The sequence below is a fragment of the Macrotis lagotis genome, chromosome X, assembly GCF_037893015.1.
Source record: "Macrotis lagotis isolate mMagLag1 chromosome X, bilby.v1.9.chrom.fasta, whole genome shotgun sequence".
In the NCBI taxonomy this organism is placed as follows: Eukaryota; Metazoa; Chordata; class Mammalia; order Peramelemorphia; family Peramelidae; genus Macrotis; species Macrotis lagotis.
In genome coordinates, this window is record NC_133666.1 from 567,036,441 (window position 1) to 567,053,335 (window position 16,895).

The following is a 16,895-nucleotide window of genomic DNA, read 5'->3' on the forward strand; positions in this document are numbered from 1 at the left end:
CAAATATATAGCAAGTGAAATCTTTTCCAACCCCCAAATTCTGTAATTCCATGATTCTCTGGATATATACTATGCTATAAAATATATGAGGCAAACTAATACATTGACCTTAGGCAAGCTAAAACAGTTTGTCATTTTGGCAAATCATTTAACCATCCCTCTTAATTTCCTCATCTATCAAAATGATGATAAGCTTAATTTGCTATACATCCATGTTTTAGTGAATAATTTGAGGGTATTGCAGCTACCTCCAGGAATTAATAAGTAATAATTAAAATTGTTGATTATATTCATAGTATTGGAATAATTTTGAAGAGATCTCTTAATAAAAATGTGATGGTTTCAATATTCAATATATTCACATATGGTTAAGTTTTAATTCACTGGACATTTATGTTGACATTTTGCAAATAGAAAGATCATATTACTTTGAAAAGAAAAAATAACTTTTTCTTAGTATTAATAATTGGATAACTAAATTTTTGTTGCAGCTGAAAGATATCAGATACCAGGTACAGGCCAAAACTATACATTGGCAGCTGATGTTGGTATACTGAGCAGGAATATTAAAATAATTGGTGAAGATTATCCAGGTCTATTCAAAGAATCCTTTGGAGCACGAGTGGTGGTCAGTTCATTCTCTGAAAACATGGTGACTTACAAAGGTATTGTTTACTTAATGCAAATTTGATTTTTTAATTTTTTAATGTGGTTTATTTTAGGGTTTATTTTATTTTGCAAGGCAATAGAGTTAAGTGACTTGCCCAAGGTCACACAGCTAAGTATTAAGTGTCTGAAGGCAGATTTGAACTCCTGACTCCAAGATCAGTGCTCTACTCATTGTGATGACAGAGAGAGAGAGAGAGAGAGAGAGAGAGAGAGAGAGAGAGAGAGAGAGAATCATGGACAAGAAACAAAGAGAAGGCCAATTTGATTGAATGGCAGAGTGCAACTTGGGGTGTAAACCCAGTGAGGCTAGAAAGGTAGATTAAGATCAGATTGTGAAGAGTTTTAAAAGCTTAATATAAACATTTCTATGTAACAGAGGGCTGACTAATGTAAAAGCCCAGTCCTTGAGAACATGGGCATTGTCTAGATACAATTCCTAGGAACAGAGCCCCAAAGCAGACTCACTCTACTTCCACCTGGAGAACTGAACTGTACAAGTTCCTAAGTTTGGATTCTCATTGACTAATCCCCACTCCATTTATCTAAATGTAAAAGCAATAGGAAATTATTGAAATTTATTGAATTTCTTTCAAATATTGTAAGTTTTAATAAATTTCCTTTTTTTCAAAATTAGTTCAAAAACTTAAGATATCACATGCTATATCCTTCTGTCTTCAAATAAGAATATGTATCATCATAATCATCTATTTCTTCATTTATTTATCCATTGGACACACATTTAATACCTTTATTTAGCACAAAACATTATGTTAAGTTCTGTGAGTGGATACAAAGAATAGGCTATAGTATATAACTACAGCCCAGCAGGGTGATATAAAACATGCATTGATAACTCCAATTAAAGACAAAAAAATAAGATTCAAAATGCTGTCACTCCTTAGGGGTTGGAGAAGTACCTTCCAGTGATGGGGTTAGATAAAATTTGATGGAAGAGATAACAGAGATTGAGCCTTGTAAAGGTGGGAAAGAGGCAAATGAGCAGAGTTGATGAGGAAGAACATTCCAAATATAAAAGAGTATTAGCAAAAGCACAGATTTAGGAAAATGCAGAGTATGGAAATAGAGAAAAGTCAGGTTTGACTGAAGCTCAGGGTACAAATGCAGGAGAATATCAAATTATGAGACTGGGAAGGTGGTTTTTCATGTATTCAAAGAGGGTTTTGAATGCCAGATGAAGGAATTCAGACAATTCTAGCTTTAGGAAGATTAATCTGGCAACACTGGTGGGGTGGGGGTGGGAGGGACAGGAGTAGAAGGTTTACACCTGACATTTTTTAAGTTTCTAAGAGGTGAGTACTGTGGAAGAGAGGGAAGAGCCTCAAGACAAGATTAGTTAGAGGCCGACATAAAAGACTGAATGAGAAGTAAATGCAGTCCAAAATATTCTTATGTTAATAGGAATGATGAAAAGTGGTTTTAGACATTCCAGAAAAAAAGAACCAATAGGTCTATAGTTATTTGTGTCATGTTATCTACTAGAAATAACATCAGCTTTTGTATCATTTTTCCCTTCAATGGTTATTAAGAGAATTTAAAAAAGACATGACCTAATCCTATGTTACATTCATTTCCAAGGTGATAGCACTCTAATTAATTCTTTTGAGGATAAAATAACTATAAGCCCAATAACACGCAGCCCACCTTCTATTTTGTTCACATAAATATTTGGGAAAATGATCAAAAAATCTATACTGAGATTGGTGAATCCTGGGTCAAAAAACAGGAAAATATAATTTTGTGAAACTACAGACTCCCTTTTTAAATGCGCATTTATTCAAATCTTCTGTCATCTTGCTGTTCTCCATGACATCCTACAGAATACTGACATTTATTCAACTGTCACATCAGTCAGTTTTTTAGCACATTAGAATGTTTTTTACGTCTGATAACTTGAATATGTTCAACATAGCTAGATAAAATCACCTCGATTTTCTTGAATTTCAGTTTCTTAATATCATGTTTCTTCTACCCTATCAAACTACAAAGTAGAAGAAAAATAGAAGTTTTTTCAGTATCATATCTTAATATCACACCATCATTACTAAGCAATGGTCTATTCCTTTCCTGTACTTGAACCAAACCCCCTTTTTAACTGTTAATGGTGGTTGCCTCTCTCTCTCTCTCTCTCTCTCCATATATATATATATATATATATATATATATATATATATATATATATATATATATATACACATATATGTAAGTGCATATGTATATTTTTAAACCTGAATTCAGTAGTTATATTAATTTATCTGCCCTTTCCTCTGCTCCAGGATACTTTGTGATTTTATTGTCACAATTTTAATTTTAAGAGCTTCCCATTTCTCTTTGACTATTTCAAAGAACTATATAAATGCTAGCTATTATTATTTTATTGGCAATTATAATAATAGATGCTCCTATAATACTCTAAGGTTTGAAAAGTATTTTACATACATGATTTCATTTTATCCTTACAACAAAATGTGATGTAGCAATTATTTGTACAATTATCTCCCAGCTACAGATCCAGCATTTGTTCAAAAGTGGATAGGTGGTGCAAAGGATAGAATACTGGACTTTACGTTCAGCTCTAGCCTCACACAATAATTTCCTGACCCAGGGCAAATCATTTCACCTATGTCTCCTCAGTTTCCTGATCCTTAAAATGGGTAAAACAAGACCATTTTTCTTCCAGTGTTATTGAAAGGACAAAATCAAGGCTACCTAATCCTAAGTCTAATGTCTGTTCTACAATCTCTTACTTTCAGAATCTTTGGTCCTGGAATTTTTTTCTCTGAATCTGTTTGAAATCTTCTTTCCCAAAGTTTAGACTACATGTCTGAATACACCAAATCTTCCTGACTGTTAAGTTACCACACTTTTTTTAGGTTTTTTTCAAGGCAATGGGGTTAAGTGACTTGCCCAAGGTCACACAGCTAGGTAATTAAGTGTCTGAGGCTGGATTTGAACTCAGGTACTCCTGACTCCAGGGCTGGTGCTCTATCCACTGCGCCACCTAGCTGCCCCAAGTTACCACATTTTTAAAGTAACAACATTGATTTCTCCCAAGGTTTCTATTACTACTACTTCATCAACCAATTCTTTATTATTAAATCAGAATTAATACTAGAGTAACAATTGCCCTCTTTTCTTCCACTACCCTTATGGAAATGAAATTGTAAGCAAGACATAACTTTCAGGTACTCTCTTTTTGTAAACCAGAATACAATTTTCAGTTTTAGGTATAGATAGAGTGTGTGTTGAGTGTGCAGATATGTCTGGGTCAGTCACAATGTATTCCTATACTTCCAGCCAAGTCAAATCAAGAAACATTTATTAACTGCTTGCCATATGACAGGCACTGTGCTAAGTGCTGGGAATAAAAGGAAACTTAGGAAAGTGGGGAATTGAAGGTATCTGACATAGGAACATGGCATATAAACATATAGTCGAGGTGCCCCATCATTATCTGCCACTGCGACTTGAAAAATTGACAGAGAACATCATCTTTAAATGCAATTAGGTCAGACTTGTGGTGGGTTTTCCCCCCCAATCTTCTTTTGCATGAAATCATTAATACACAAGAAATAAAACTTCAGTTGTGCTAGAAAAGGGCTGTCTTCATTTCTCATTCAGAGTCCCATGCAAAAAAAAGTTGACTGTTAAGCCTTGAGTTAGAAAAGAAACAAGAACTAAAAAATAGATTCTGAGAGAACAGAAGCAATAGGGGCTATGAAACTGCTTCAAATCCCAATTCTATCAAGTATATAATTCCCTGCTCTGTTTTCAGTCAGTTTCAACTCTAAAGAAAAGCAGAGGGGCGGCTAGGTGGCGCAGTAGATAGAGCACCGGCCCTGGAGTCAGGAGTACCTGAGTTCAAATCCAGCCTCAGACACTTAATAATCACCTAGCTGTGTGGCCTTGGGCAAGCCACTTAACCTCATTTGCCTTGCTAACCCCCCCCCCCCACTAAAATAGAATTTTAAAAAAGAAATTAAAAAAGAAAAGCTGGAATTATGATAAACCAGCAGGGACTGTTCAAAAGTAGATATAGTTTTTTGAGGAGGAGCAGGGAATATTGACCCCCTAGATTTAAGGCAGTCATTTTACAAAGTCTCTCCCAGGTATTCTGGATAAGAGGATGATAATAGGATAATGGATTTAAAGATGGTGGGGCCTCTGAATTTATCCAATTCTATGCCTTCATTTTACTAATGAGGTTCAGAAAAGTCAAATGACTCCCCAAAATTTCACAGGTAGCAAATAGAACTGAAATTTGAATCCAGATCTTGATTCCAAACCCATCCCTGTTTACTTTTTGTCCCATAATTGTCTTTCTAGAAAAAATAGTAACTAAATGATAATAGAATCAGGTAGATTAAAAAGTAACAATATAATTGGAACCAAAGTATCAAACTGGTTATGTCTCTACTGGAATGACACTCTATCCTTGGCCATGTTCTATAAAACATTTTCAATGTGCTTATCACATTTTCAGATGATATCAAGCTGACAGGAATCTGTGTGTGTGTGTGTGTGTGTGTGTGTGTGTGTGTGAATGTATACATATATATATATATAGATATATAAATATATTTGTTCTATGAAAAGATTCTGATTGGCCAGATAGTAAGTTAAATTATATTTCTTTAATGTCATATTTCCCAAGGAACAAGTCTTTCTTTGAGATAGATAAATGATAGAAGATAAAAATATAGAGAAGCTAATAGAGAATGAAATATCCTAGAATCTTACCACTTTCTCTCTAGATACTTTCTAATAAATTTAATTAGTCCAACTACATGCAAAGCTAGTTTTCAACTTCTTTTTTTTATAAGATTTTGAGTTTCACATGTTTTCCCTTTCCCTCCCCATTTCACTTAACAATGAGTAATCAGATCTCTCTTAATACTTTCTTTCCCCCTTGACCATTCATTTAGAAATTTCTTACATATGCTACCTACTCTACTAGAGACAAATCTGCTTGGAGAAAGATGACCAAAAATACCACTTCAAAATGGATTCCTTATGAGGGCAGTGTTGGACCTATTCATTGCCTCTCCTTCTTCACTTATAGTTACTTCTTCATCCCTTAAAATTTAGCTTTTGTTATCATCTTTCTGTGGTAGTCTACTTCACCAAAGTTTACTGTCACCTCTTTTGGCTAACTCCAAAAGTGTCATCCCTTCTCTATAATATTCTGTAACATTCTTTCTTTTTCCCTACTTCTTATCTGACTTCTGGAAAATCAGACAGTCACTAAGCATTTATTAAGTGCCTACTATGTACCAGTCATTTGGAAACTGCCTCTTATTATATTCCTACCATTTCTTATATACATAGCTTATAACTAAAATAATAAAAAACAATCCAAAGCTTCAGAATTCAAATTTAAGGTAAACTAATAACTTCTGGTTGGTTTGATCATAGAAGAACAAAGTAAAAATAGTCAATTTAAGTTTCTCAAGTATCTTTAAAGAATTTTAACCAGTCTTTTTATGCCATTTTAGTGTTCCTACTTCATAGGAAAATCACATAACTCAATATGTGTTTCCCTTAGGAAATGCAAGAATCAGTAATGTTGAATTTTATCACAGTGGTCAGGAAGGCTACAGAGACAATACGGATCCAAGATATTCACTGGCTTTTCTTAACCTTGGACAGGTTTGTACTTTTACATATATATAATTATATATATATATATACATGTATGTAAAAATATGTATATTATACATACAAATATGTATGTGCATTTATAAAGCTATAGAAACCTTTTTAATTAATTTTAATTGATCCTATTTTAAATAACCACCTTTTAGATTTTAACAGTTTAACAAATCCTCAGATATCATAATACATTTTCAATTAATTTTTCTTTAAAAAAAGCAATTACAATTCCATTTCATTTATGTACTTTGCTTTAAGTCAGTAGGAAAAACAAAGATTTTTAAAAATAAAAAGGTTAAGACAGTTTTTTATTCCATAGTTCTTTATTTACTTCGTATTGCCACAAAATATTTTTTCCAAATGAAATGTTAAGTGAAATTAAAATTGTATAAATTGTTGTCTTTTGGAATGAAAAGGAATTTCGGTTTTCTAAATAATGAAGGAGGGAAATGTTTCTAACCTACAAAATGTAGAGGTAAAAGTTTGGTTTGTTTGTGTTTTTCTTTAAAAATTTAAGCAAAGGAAGTCTAAAGAGAAAAAGCATGATATCTTTTAAAAAAATACTCTATACTGAGTCAGGAGACCTTGTTCTAGTCCTGGAGCTGCCATTAGTAAATTATATCATATTGTACAAGTATCTGACTTCTCTGCGTCTTTCCTCATCTGTAAAATAAGATGTTAGACTAAAAGATATTGAGCTGTTTTTAGTTCTAAAAGTTCTAACTAAGCAGATTTTGAAGACATATGTAGACTATATATGCATATTTATATATGTATGTATAGGAATATACATGTATTCAGAAATAGCTATACATACATATTCAGGATTCAATTAATAAGACTATTAGAAGATCACCTCATTTGAAGGAAAACAAATTATGTGCTTTTTTTCACAGGAGGTTTCTTCTGAAAACAATATTTACTGAAATAATTTTTTCCTTAAAATGCATTTCATCTTCACTTCAAATACATAAGCTGAGTCCAAGTGTTTTGCTTTTTTATATAGGTTCAAGAGTTTGGCTCATCTTATGTCCGTGGTTGTGCTTTTCACAATGGTTTTTCTCCAGCAATTGGTGTGTTTGGTACTGATGGATTGGACATTGAGGATAACATCATTCATTTAACAGTGGGGGAAGGTAAAAAAACCCTATAAAATAAACAGTGGTCTGAATCTTACATCTAGATATAATAGCTCACAAAAAAGAAAGAAATTATTACTTATCATAACTGATGATTTGACTGTAGATTAAAGTGTTCTGATAATGAATTATAAATATTAATAATTAATAGATTTTAGTTTAAAAATATAAAATTATTTCTTACTAATGAGGCATATTCTGTACCCAGACTGACTCAGATCACTTCAGTGATCTACCTAAAGATCTGAATTCAATGAGGTATTTGTGGCTTATGAAAATCAATAAAACAAATTTGCTCAAATTAAAAGGATATATTCCTAAAATATAAAACAGTTACTAAGATGAAATGGTTAATCTCCTCCATCTCTGCAATCACATTGGCAATCTGCCATAGGAGGTAAATAATACCATTCTCTACATGGTTGTAGAGCAAGGGACATCAGCAACCTATAAGCTGGCCCCTTTATGCTTTAGAAGGCAAGAAAGCCCAACCACCTCTCTACCACCTTAAAAACTATCTCAGCTCTCATAATAGTTGGCATTCTTTCCTCAAGGCAAGATTATTATTCTTTATGCATTTATTTATCTATTTTTTTCTCCATCCTTAGTCAAGGTAAACCAAATAATATAAGTTCTCTGAAGTACTATAAAGTACTCAAGACCCTAGATTGGCAAAAATAATTTCATTGGTAATTTCATTTCTTTACCTTTTCTTTAATTTTCAGGCTTAAAGATATGGGGAAATGGCAACCGAGTACGAAGGAATTTGGTTACTTTCACTGTTTGGCCAGGAAGATATCAAAACAGAAAAGAACTAACTTCCACACTATGGCATGCAGCAATAGAGGTACTAAGAAGGAATTTATAATTTTATAAGGTTAGAAGGGACCTTAGAAGTTATTAATTTTAACTCTCTATACAATGTATGAGTTATTGAATATCTTAACTGACAAAAATTTTATCACACAAGGTAGCCAGCTCAATATCATAAGAAAAACATTTCTTGCCTACATGGTAACTGATGCAATGATATGATAGGTCAAATTAAATTATGCTTTTCTTATAGACATAGTGATAGATCATGGCATGGTAAACTTGCATTTAGGGTAGAATTGGATTCAAAACCCTTATTTGACACTTGTGAATTGTATGATTTTGAATGGAGTATTTATACCAAAAGCCTCATTGAAAATTGAATTGAAGTTCTATACAAATGAGAATGATAAGAAGGACTATGATGATGAGGAGGAGGATGTCACTAGATTTTGAGTCTACTTTTTCATATTGCTTTCAAATTCTAAATATTTGAGTTATGATCTAAGATTTAATGCTGAAATGATAAAATCCTAAACCTCTTTATATCTTTCTCATAATTTTCTTAGCTGTAAAATGAGTCCCTAAAATCTCTAAGATCCCTTATGAGTATAAATACTCTATGATCTTCTAAATGAAGTTTCCAATATTTTCCTGCTTTTATTACATTTGATCTCTCCTGAATACCTTGAAGTTTTTGAAATGTGTTGTCAAAGTTCTTTGGCTAGAAAAGGAATGAAATTAAGAGAGAAGTATGAAGAAGAAAAGAGTTTGGAGAGGGGGTACTACTACCAATTTTCTCTCCTTTATATTTACCCTATTCTACCATTATAGGGAGAGAGAGAGAGAGAGAGAGAGAGAGAGAGAGAGAGAGAGAGAGAGAGAGAGAGAGAGAGAGAGAGAGAGAGAGAGAAAGATTGCCTTTAAACTAGAAATACCTGGATTCGAGTCCTGTCTCTGACATATTAACTGTGGTGCCACTATAGCAAGTGATCTAACTTCTTGTTGCTGTAGGCAATTCTCTAAGATTCTAAGTTGCAGAGAAAGTGGTAGTCTGAATTGATGGATGGAATTTCCTTCTTTGAGAGTTTCCAATATCAATGAAATCATATGTCCAAGTGCCTAACTTTTTCCCACCACTAAGAATGTAAATGGAAAAAATAGCTTCAGCGGCTTAAGAAGTCCATAGTGTCCTTTAAAAGAATAAGAAGAGGGGAAGCTAGGTGGCACAGTGAATAGAGCACCAGCCCTGGAGTCAGGAGGACCTGGGTTCAAATGCGGCCTCAGACACTTAATAATTACCTAGCTGTGTGGTCTTGGGCAAGTCATTTAACCCCACTGCCTTGCAACCCCCCCCCAAAATAAATAAATAAACGAATGAATAAATAAAAGAATAAGAATAAAGTACTAGTTTTGTATTTGCTCAGTTTTAAATGTAGTATCTTTAAGTTGATTGATTAAAACTTTATTTTACTTGTCTCATTTAGCTTTAGTGTATTGTCTTTTTTTTTTAGGTTTTTGCAAGGCAAATGGGGTTAAGTGGCTTGCCCAAGGCCACACAGCTAGGTAATTATTAAGTGTCTGAGACTGCATTTGAACCCAGGTACTCCTGACTCCAGGGTCAGTGCTCTATCCACTGTGCCACCTAGCCACCCCTGTAGTGTATTGTCTTAATGTTCTTGTTTTTGAAATAATGTAACTTAGCATTACTTGGTCTAAGTATATTTTTCTTTCATGTTAGATTGATCATTTGATCATTTCCCCATGTTTCAGAAATGATGAGAATTATGTGTTTTTATTTTATCCTCATATCTTTATTTTATCCTTATGTCTTTTACTTGGCTTATGAAAATATCTGCTTTAGTAATTATATTCAATAGAAAAACTAGCTTTTTTATTCTAACCTATTTAATTTAAAAGAATTAATTTCTAATGACTGAGGCTTAATAATCCTTTATAATTATGTCCATAGTCTTCTTTAGGAAATAAGTCAAATGGATAACAAAAATAGAAGCCTAAACATTAAGAAATAATCATGAATATAACACTACTTTTAACAGAGTGGAATTGGACATAACACAGATTAATCATAGAATGTAGCAGAAAGAGTTTAGTTACTAAAATAGCAAAAGTCATTTATAAGGTAGTTTGAACCTATGTTCTAAGGATCTCAAGAATAGCATTATGCCAGGATTCTGGTGAAATTTAAAAATATAACTTAAGCCCAAATTGGATGAGTAACAATTACTTGTTTTATCTTTTACAATGGAGATAACAAAATATATTTTATTATGTACACATGGAACATTACAGAAGAATCTTCATAATGTATAATTTCTGTTATATTGTTATCTAACCCAAAGTATTTCCTTTATTTTTTACTAGATAAATATGGGTACCAATACAATATTACAGGATAATGTTGTTGCAGGATTTGAAAGAATTGGTTACCATATTGATGGTGAACCATGTCAAGGTAAATTATTTGTAATACAGCATATCTATAGCATAGATTGCCATTTGAATGAAAGAAAAGTAATGCCAGTTTAATTCAGTAGGTGGCATCTCTTCTTCCTATTATAGCATTGAGCAAATTGAGTGAAATTGTTCTGAGATAATGTGAAGAAAATTAGGTACTTTTAATGTGAATTTTATAAAAATTTCTGTTCCAAATACCTCACACAATCAATGTGTTTCACCTAAATACTATTTGGACCTATGCTGAATTCACTCTTTTCAACTGGAAAATAATCAATAGATAGAGAGATAGATCTTTACTAGTTCTAAGTTCCAGAGATTCTTGGAAAAAAATCAAGTAAAAGGCAACAGGACTAATCACTGGGAAAAATAATAATTCCAAAGTTGTACTATTCTTTTAAAAAATATTTTTGGGGATATACCAATAATTTGAACTAACATTTCTCTAGACAATTCTTAAGTTCTTGAGTCCAAAAAGATAATCATTATTTTTATATTCTCTTTTAAAGTATTCTTGAAAGCAAAAATTTAAACTTTTTTAACATTAGAAAGAATTGATATCATGATATGTTCTAATTATAGTTTTAAATTGCCTTAATACCTAACTCATCAAGTTAATATTTCTTTAATATTTTAAAATCTGTAATTTTTCTACAACTTCTTCATAACATAGTTTAGCTTCTCAACTTATTGAATGTCAATATATGATTCCTAAGTCTAGCTATTTGCTTACATATATTAAATATATTGGTCCAAAGCTATGATTGATAAACTTTGAAACTCAAAGATTTAAGAAATTGCCTGGGGCAAACAAAAGGGATCAGATTCAAGACTTGAACTCTGAACTTCCTGAATTCAGATCATATCTTTTATATACTGTGCCATGTTTTCTCTCACTAAATATATCATCATCCATCATTATCAGTATTACTCATACACAGCAGGTTCTTTTTATCTATCTCAAATTTCACATAAGGAATTTTTTGCTTCATGACATGATTGATTAGTATAGGAAACTCCTAGGTGAAGAAATCCCTTCTATGCAAGCAGGTCAGTACCCACTCACCAATCAATAGCTTTAGGAAGAGATTACACATGGTGATTTCCTCTTTCATTTTCAAATTCTATCAGACAAGCTAATTAAGATTGCACAGAAAGGATATATTAGAGGTGAAACTTGAACTTGGGTTTTTCTAGTTCTATTAACTATAGTGCTTCCTTTCTTCTTTACTTCTCTTTAAATGTGTGAAGGGTCAAAATCATTTCAATATAGAAGTAACTAGAACCAATCTTTCACAAGTCTTACAATGAAAATTTTTTAGAGAATTTTGTTTTAATCATGTGGTATATTTTAGAATACTTTATATCTTTTATATCTTTGATACAAATATCAAATATCTTTGATATTCAACATATCCAAAATGAATCAATTGTGAATATATCATCTCAAACAATAATTTGAGTTAATGTTCAGTTGCATAAGTCAGAAATATGTCAATTTTTAAAGTTTTGTTAAACCAAGCAATGAGGATATATCATAAAGATAGAAATCATGCTTTGCTAATTTAATAATTCAGTTTTGTATTTTCTTTCTAGATAAAGCTAATTCTTTAGAAAAATGGCATAATAATGAAGCCCATGGTGGTTTATATGGTGTTTATATGAACCAAGATGGCTTCCCTGGGTGCTCTCATATTCAGGGATTTACAATTTGGAAATGTTGGGATTATGGCATTTATTTTCAGGTAAAGAAACTTTTTACTTCTAGTGTTTTGTTTTCATTATTAGTTGTCCTTGGAACTATGATACAAAAAAATTATTTTGCAGACCACAGAGAGTGTGCAAATCTCTAATGTGACACTTGTTGACAATGGAATGGGAATTCTTCCCATTATATATCTGCCAGCTGCAACATCTCACAAAATTTCCAGCAAAACAGTTCAAATTAAGGTAAGAAATGAAAACTCTCTTACAGACTACTGTTAGAAAAAAAATAGCAATCAGGATACCCCTTCCCCCTTCCAAAGAATAATGAACCTTTTTGAAAGGTTCATTTTAGCTTAAAATGTAGCATTTTAAATTTCTTTATTTTAATTTATTTCAGATAAATTCAGTACTATTATTCCTAGGAATATTCAGTATCATAATTTTCATAAATGACTATTTTCTAGAGCTTACTAGTAATAGGAAGCAGTCCCCAATTTAACTGTTCCGATGTCCTCACCAATGATGATCCCAATATTGAACTTACTGCTGCCCATCGGAGCGCCAGACCTCCCTCAGGTAGAATATTTTGCAAAGTTGAGATTTGTCCATACAAAAATACATTTAGCTAAATTTCATTATTTTTCCCTCCTTTGGGACAAGGAGGAAGAAGTGGAATCTGCTGGCCCACCTTTGCCTCTGCTCACAACATGGCTCCAAGGAAACCCCATGCAGGGCTTATGAGTTACAATGCTATAAGTGGACTCTTGGAAGTTTCTGGTAGGTTCAAAAATCTTAATTAACAGATTGATAAAATTTGAAAAATTCTATTTGAATTTCAAAGAGGAAATCGCCATGTAAATATTTCATAATTACATCTAAAAAAATTTAAAAATTAATATTTTTATGAATCACTGAGATAAAAAAGATTAATCAAGGATCACAGGGTAAAATTTCAAAAATTATTTCCTAGTATATTACCTAGAGAAGTGAAGAAATAAGATTGTTTGACTTTTGAAAAGGGAGACGAAAAATAGTTATAATCATAATAGCAGTGGAAGATGAAGCCCGTTTTCATATCCAACTCATTAGACATACAATGAAAGATTTTGACCACTTCAATCTAGTTTTTATATAGTAAATTTCTTTAGGATTTCATTTTAGGGACTTATTCCTATAAAGGGATTTTCATGAGAGAAATTTGGCCTCATATTCCCTTAAACTACATTTTTTTCTTTCATTTTACTCTTGTTGACTTAAGGCTACTGTCTCAGTATTTCTTTGATGACAAGGAACCAATTTAAAATTTTGCTTGGAGTTTGAATGGAACATTTCATATTGATTTTAATGAAGTTCCTTATCTGTAAAATGAGGGGATTAAGTCAGGTGATCTCCAAGGTTTCCTCCAGCCCTAAATCCTATGACAAATGTGTTCTAGAAAATTAAAGGAAGTATATTGGCATAAAAATACCTTTGCAAAGCAAAGTCATATTTCATTAAGGAGCATAGAGAGCTACATTTCTTTTAAAATTCAGAACACAGAGCTGTAAAAGACAGGATGATAAGGATGGAAGTATTTTATTAAAACTTATCCTCCAGTTGAACTCCCCTGCTTTTGGAATAAAAAGAGATAGCAAGGACTTGAAAAATGAACACAGCTGAGTTTGTCTGCTTGTGTGGCTGTTTCTTTTTGAGTCCATATTTCTGAATAAATGTAATACATTAGGACCTGTGAATAACAGGGCTAACAAAAGAATAACAAATTCCCCAAATAAACAAACAAAAAAAATTATACAAAAAATACTAAGGGACTGGTACATAAATGTATGAGATTAGAATGCATTAATTTTTTTTATTTCATTATTATTTTTAGATAACAAGTGTAATGGGTGATTTTATATTGTTTTTTGTTTTAGATTCCACATTTGTTGGATTTAAAAATGTTTGTGCAGATGAAACAGCTGTGATGTTCATGACAAACCCTTTAAATGAAGATTTACAACATCCAATCCATGTGAAAAACATACAGACAGTTAACACAATTGAACAGTCAAAAATATTTATACATAGACCTGATTTAAGGTAATGCTCAGTAACTATAGTCAAACTTTTATCATTTCATTGTTGTTCATTTTCCTTGTATCTAAAGATATTAGTATACCAAAACTACAACTACATAGCTGAAACTCAAAATATTACTCATGTGAAAAACCATGCAAAACTAATATAACTGTGCAGAATTAAGTTTGGAGTTTATTTATGATTTAAGCAGAGCACCTCAAAAGACAGACTTGGATTATGAGTACATGGATATGAATCAACAGTCACAGATACCATCTATTTTTACTATCATTTTCTTATACTCAACTTGGAGAAAAGGAATATATAAGAAAAGAAAGACTTTCATAGACATCCTACTCTTTTCCCTGTATATACTCTCTCCTGATGACCTCATAAGTTCCCGTGAGTTTAATTTTCATTTGTATACCTGATGACTCCCAGCTTTATATTTCAAGCCTAGTCTCCATTTTTCTGGGCTTCAATCACCCATAAATAACCCCATATGGGATTTCTGAAGACATCTCAAATGCAACATATCAAGAAGAGAACTCATTTTCATTCCACCTAAAACAATCCAACCATTCCTCCAAATTCCCCATTCTTCCAGTATTCTGGTTCATAATTTCAACATTATTCTCAACTTACTCTAACTTACGACACATATCTAAGCAATTGCAAATATGTCATTTTTTCCCTCATTTGTCATATTTGATATGCAATCCCTCCTTTCTACTCATACAGTACAAATATACTTCAGGCCCTAATCACCTGTTATCTAGAGTATTACAATAACCTCTTAATCAGTCTCCCCACCTCGAATCTTTACCCATTTCTAAGCTTGTCCAAAGTGATTTTTTCTTGTGTGTAGCTATACCATGGTCTTCTCCTATTCAATCAATTTCAGTGGCTTCTTATTGGTTGTATAATCAAATTTAAAACTCCTTTGTTTAGTTTCTAAAACCCTTTTTGACCTGGTCCATTGTCTTTTCAGCCTCACTAAACATTGCTTCCAGTCCTGTACTCTGGGAGCAAACCAAACTGACCTATTCTCTGTTCCTTACATACAATGTTCCATCTCTCACCTCTGGGTCATTATACTGGCTATCTCCCAATCCTGAACTCATTCTCTTCTCACCTCCTCATGGAATGTCTCTCTCTTTCTTCAAGATACAATTCAAGCACCACCTTCTGCCGAAACCTTTCCTGATCTCCCCAGCTGCTAGTGCCCTCCCTCTCTAATTATCATGTATTAAACTACTTTGTATTTATTTACATTTTCTTTTTATTTGTTCTACATGGATCTTTATTGTTATTACTGTATATATATATGTGTGTGTGTGTGTGAGTGTGTGTGTGTGTGTGTGTACATATAAAACAAATATATAGATAGATACCCTTATTATCTTCCTTATAGACTATAAGCTTCTTACATGTAAGGATTATTTCATTCGTTCTATGTGTATCCCCAGAACCCAAGATCATACTGGCACACAACAGACAATTAATAAATGCTAGTTGATTCATTGATATAGGATGAATTAGATTGGGTATCTGAACTTCCATGATTACTGTTGTTACCATACAGTTCCCAGAATTGCTCAGACAGTTATTATCTATTAAACCACATTCGACTCTTCCTACCTCACAATGTTTTGTCTGTGAAATTTCCTTGGAATGTTCATTTGTTTCTTATTACAAATAAGAAAATATAACAGACTAATGAAAATTGTTATAGGCACAAAGGAGAGTAAGTTGAACAGGTTATATTTGGAGCTGTTGGCTTCTTGGAAGAATCTATGCTAGATAGGAAGAGCTGCAAAAAATGTTATTTTTGTTAGTGATTCTCTCTTGTCTATTGGATTCTGTAACAACTCAGAATTGGATAAAAGGCCTAAATAGTAGAATAGATAAGAAGATGCCAAGTAAATGCAATATGCCACTTACATTACCCTTCACAAGTTTCTGATGTAGGAAAATCTAAGATTTCTACCATTTCACCAAATTGTGATCTATGTTAAGAAATACTAAGTTTTTTTCAGTAGAATATCAAATGATTACTTTTTATGATTGGATGAAATGAAATGTGTTTGACATGATACAAAACATATAATGTTAATCCCACTCCCTTGGATTCTACTTTAAAAATCATTTTTAAAAACTTCTATGGTTATCTGATTTCATCCCAGTAAATATCTCCCCTGGCAAATAACATCAATGCCTTCTCTTCACTTGCTGCTCTGTTTCTGTAAATCTTTCTTTGTGAATGTGTTGGAAGCTCATTTTTTTATTTTTATTTTTTGATATTTTGTTGATATCAGTACAAGTGGATTGTATATCTCTGTTTACCTAACTTGTATCATG

The 16,895-nt window shown here is 32.3% G+C and overlaps 1 protein-coding gene across 1 annotated transcript in view; it reads left to right on the plus strand.

Moving 5' to 3' along the window:
* The window catches only part of PKHD1L1 (PKHD1 like 1), a 194,951-nt gene that overhangs the window by 144,606 nt on the left and 33,450 nt on the right, over nt 1-16,895 (plus strand). Inside the window, exons 59-68 of the mRNA XM_074201203.1 lie at nt 492-665; nt 6,233-6,336; nt 7,346-7,475; nt 8,204-8,325; nt 10,677-10,767; nt 12,366-12,514; nt 12,597-12,719; nt 12,941-13,052; nt 13,137-13,253; nt 14,390-14,555. Coding sequence (XP_074057304.1) covers nt 492-665; nt 6,233-6,336; nt 7,346-7,475; nt 8,204-8,325; nt 10,677-10,767; nt 12,366-12,514; nt 12,597-12,719; nt 12,941-13,052; nt 13,137-13,253; nt 14,390-14,555 — 1,288 coding nt within the window. The remainder of the gene's footprint in view (nt 1-491; nt 666-6,232; nt 6,337-7,345; nt 7,476-8,203; nt 8,326-10,676; nt 10,768-12,365; nt 12,515-12,596; nt 12,720-12,940; nt 13,053-13,136; nt 13,254-14,389; nt 14,556-16,895) is intronic.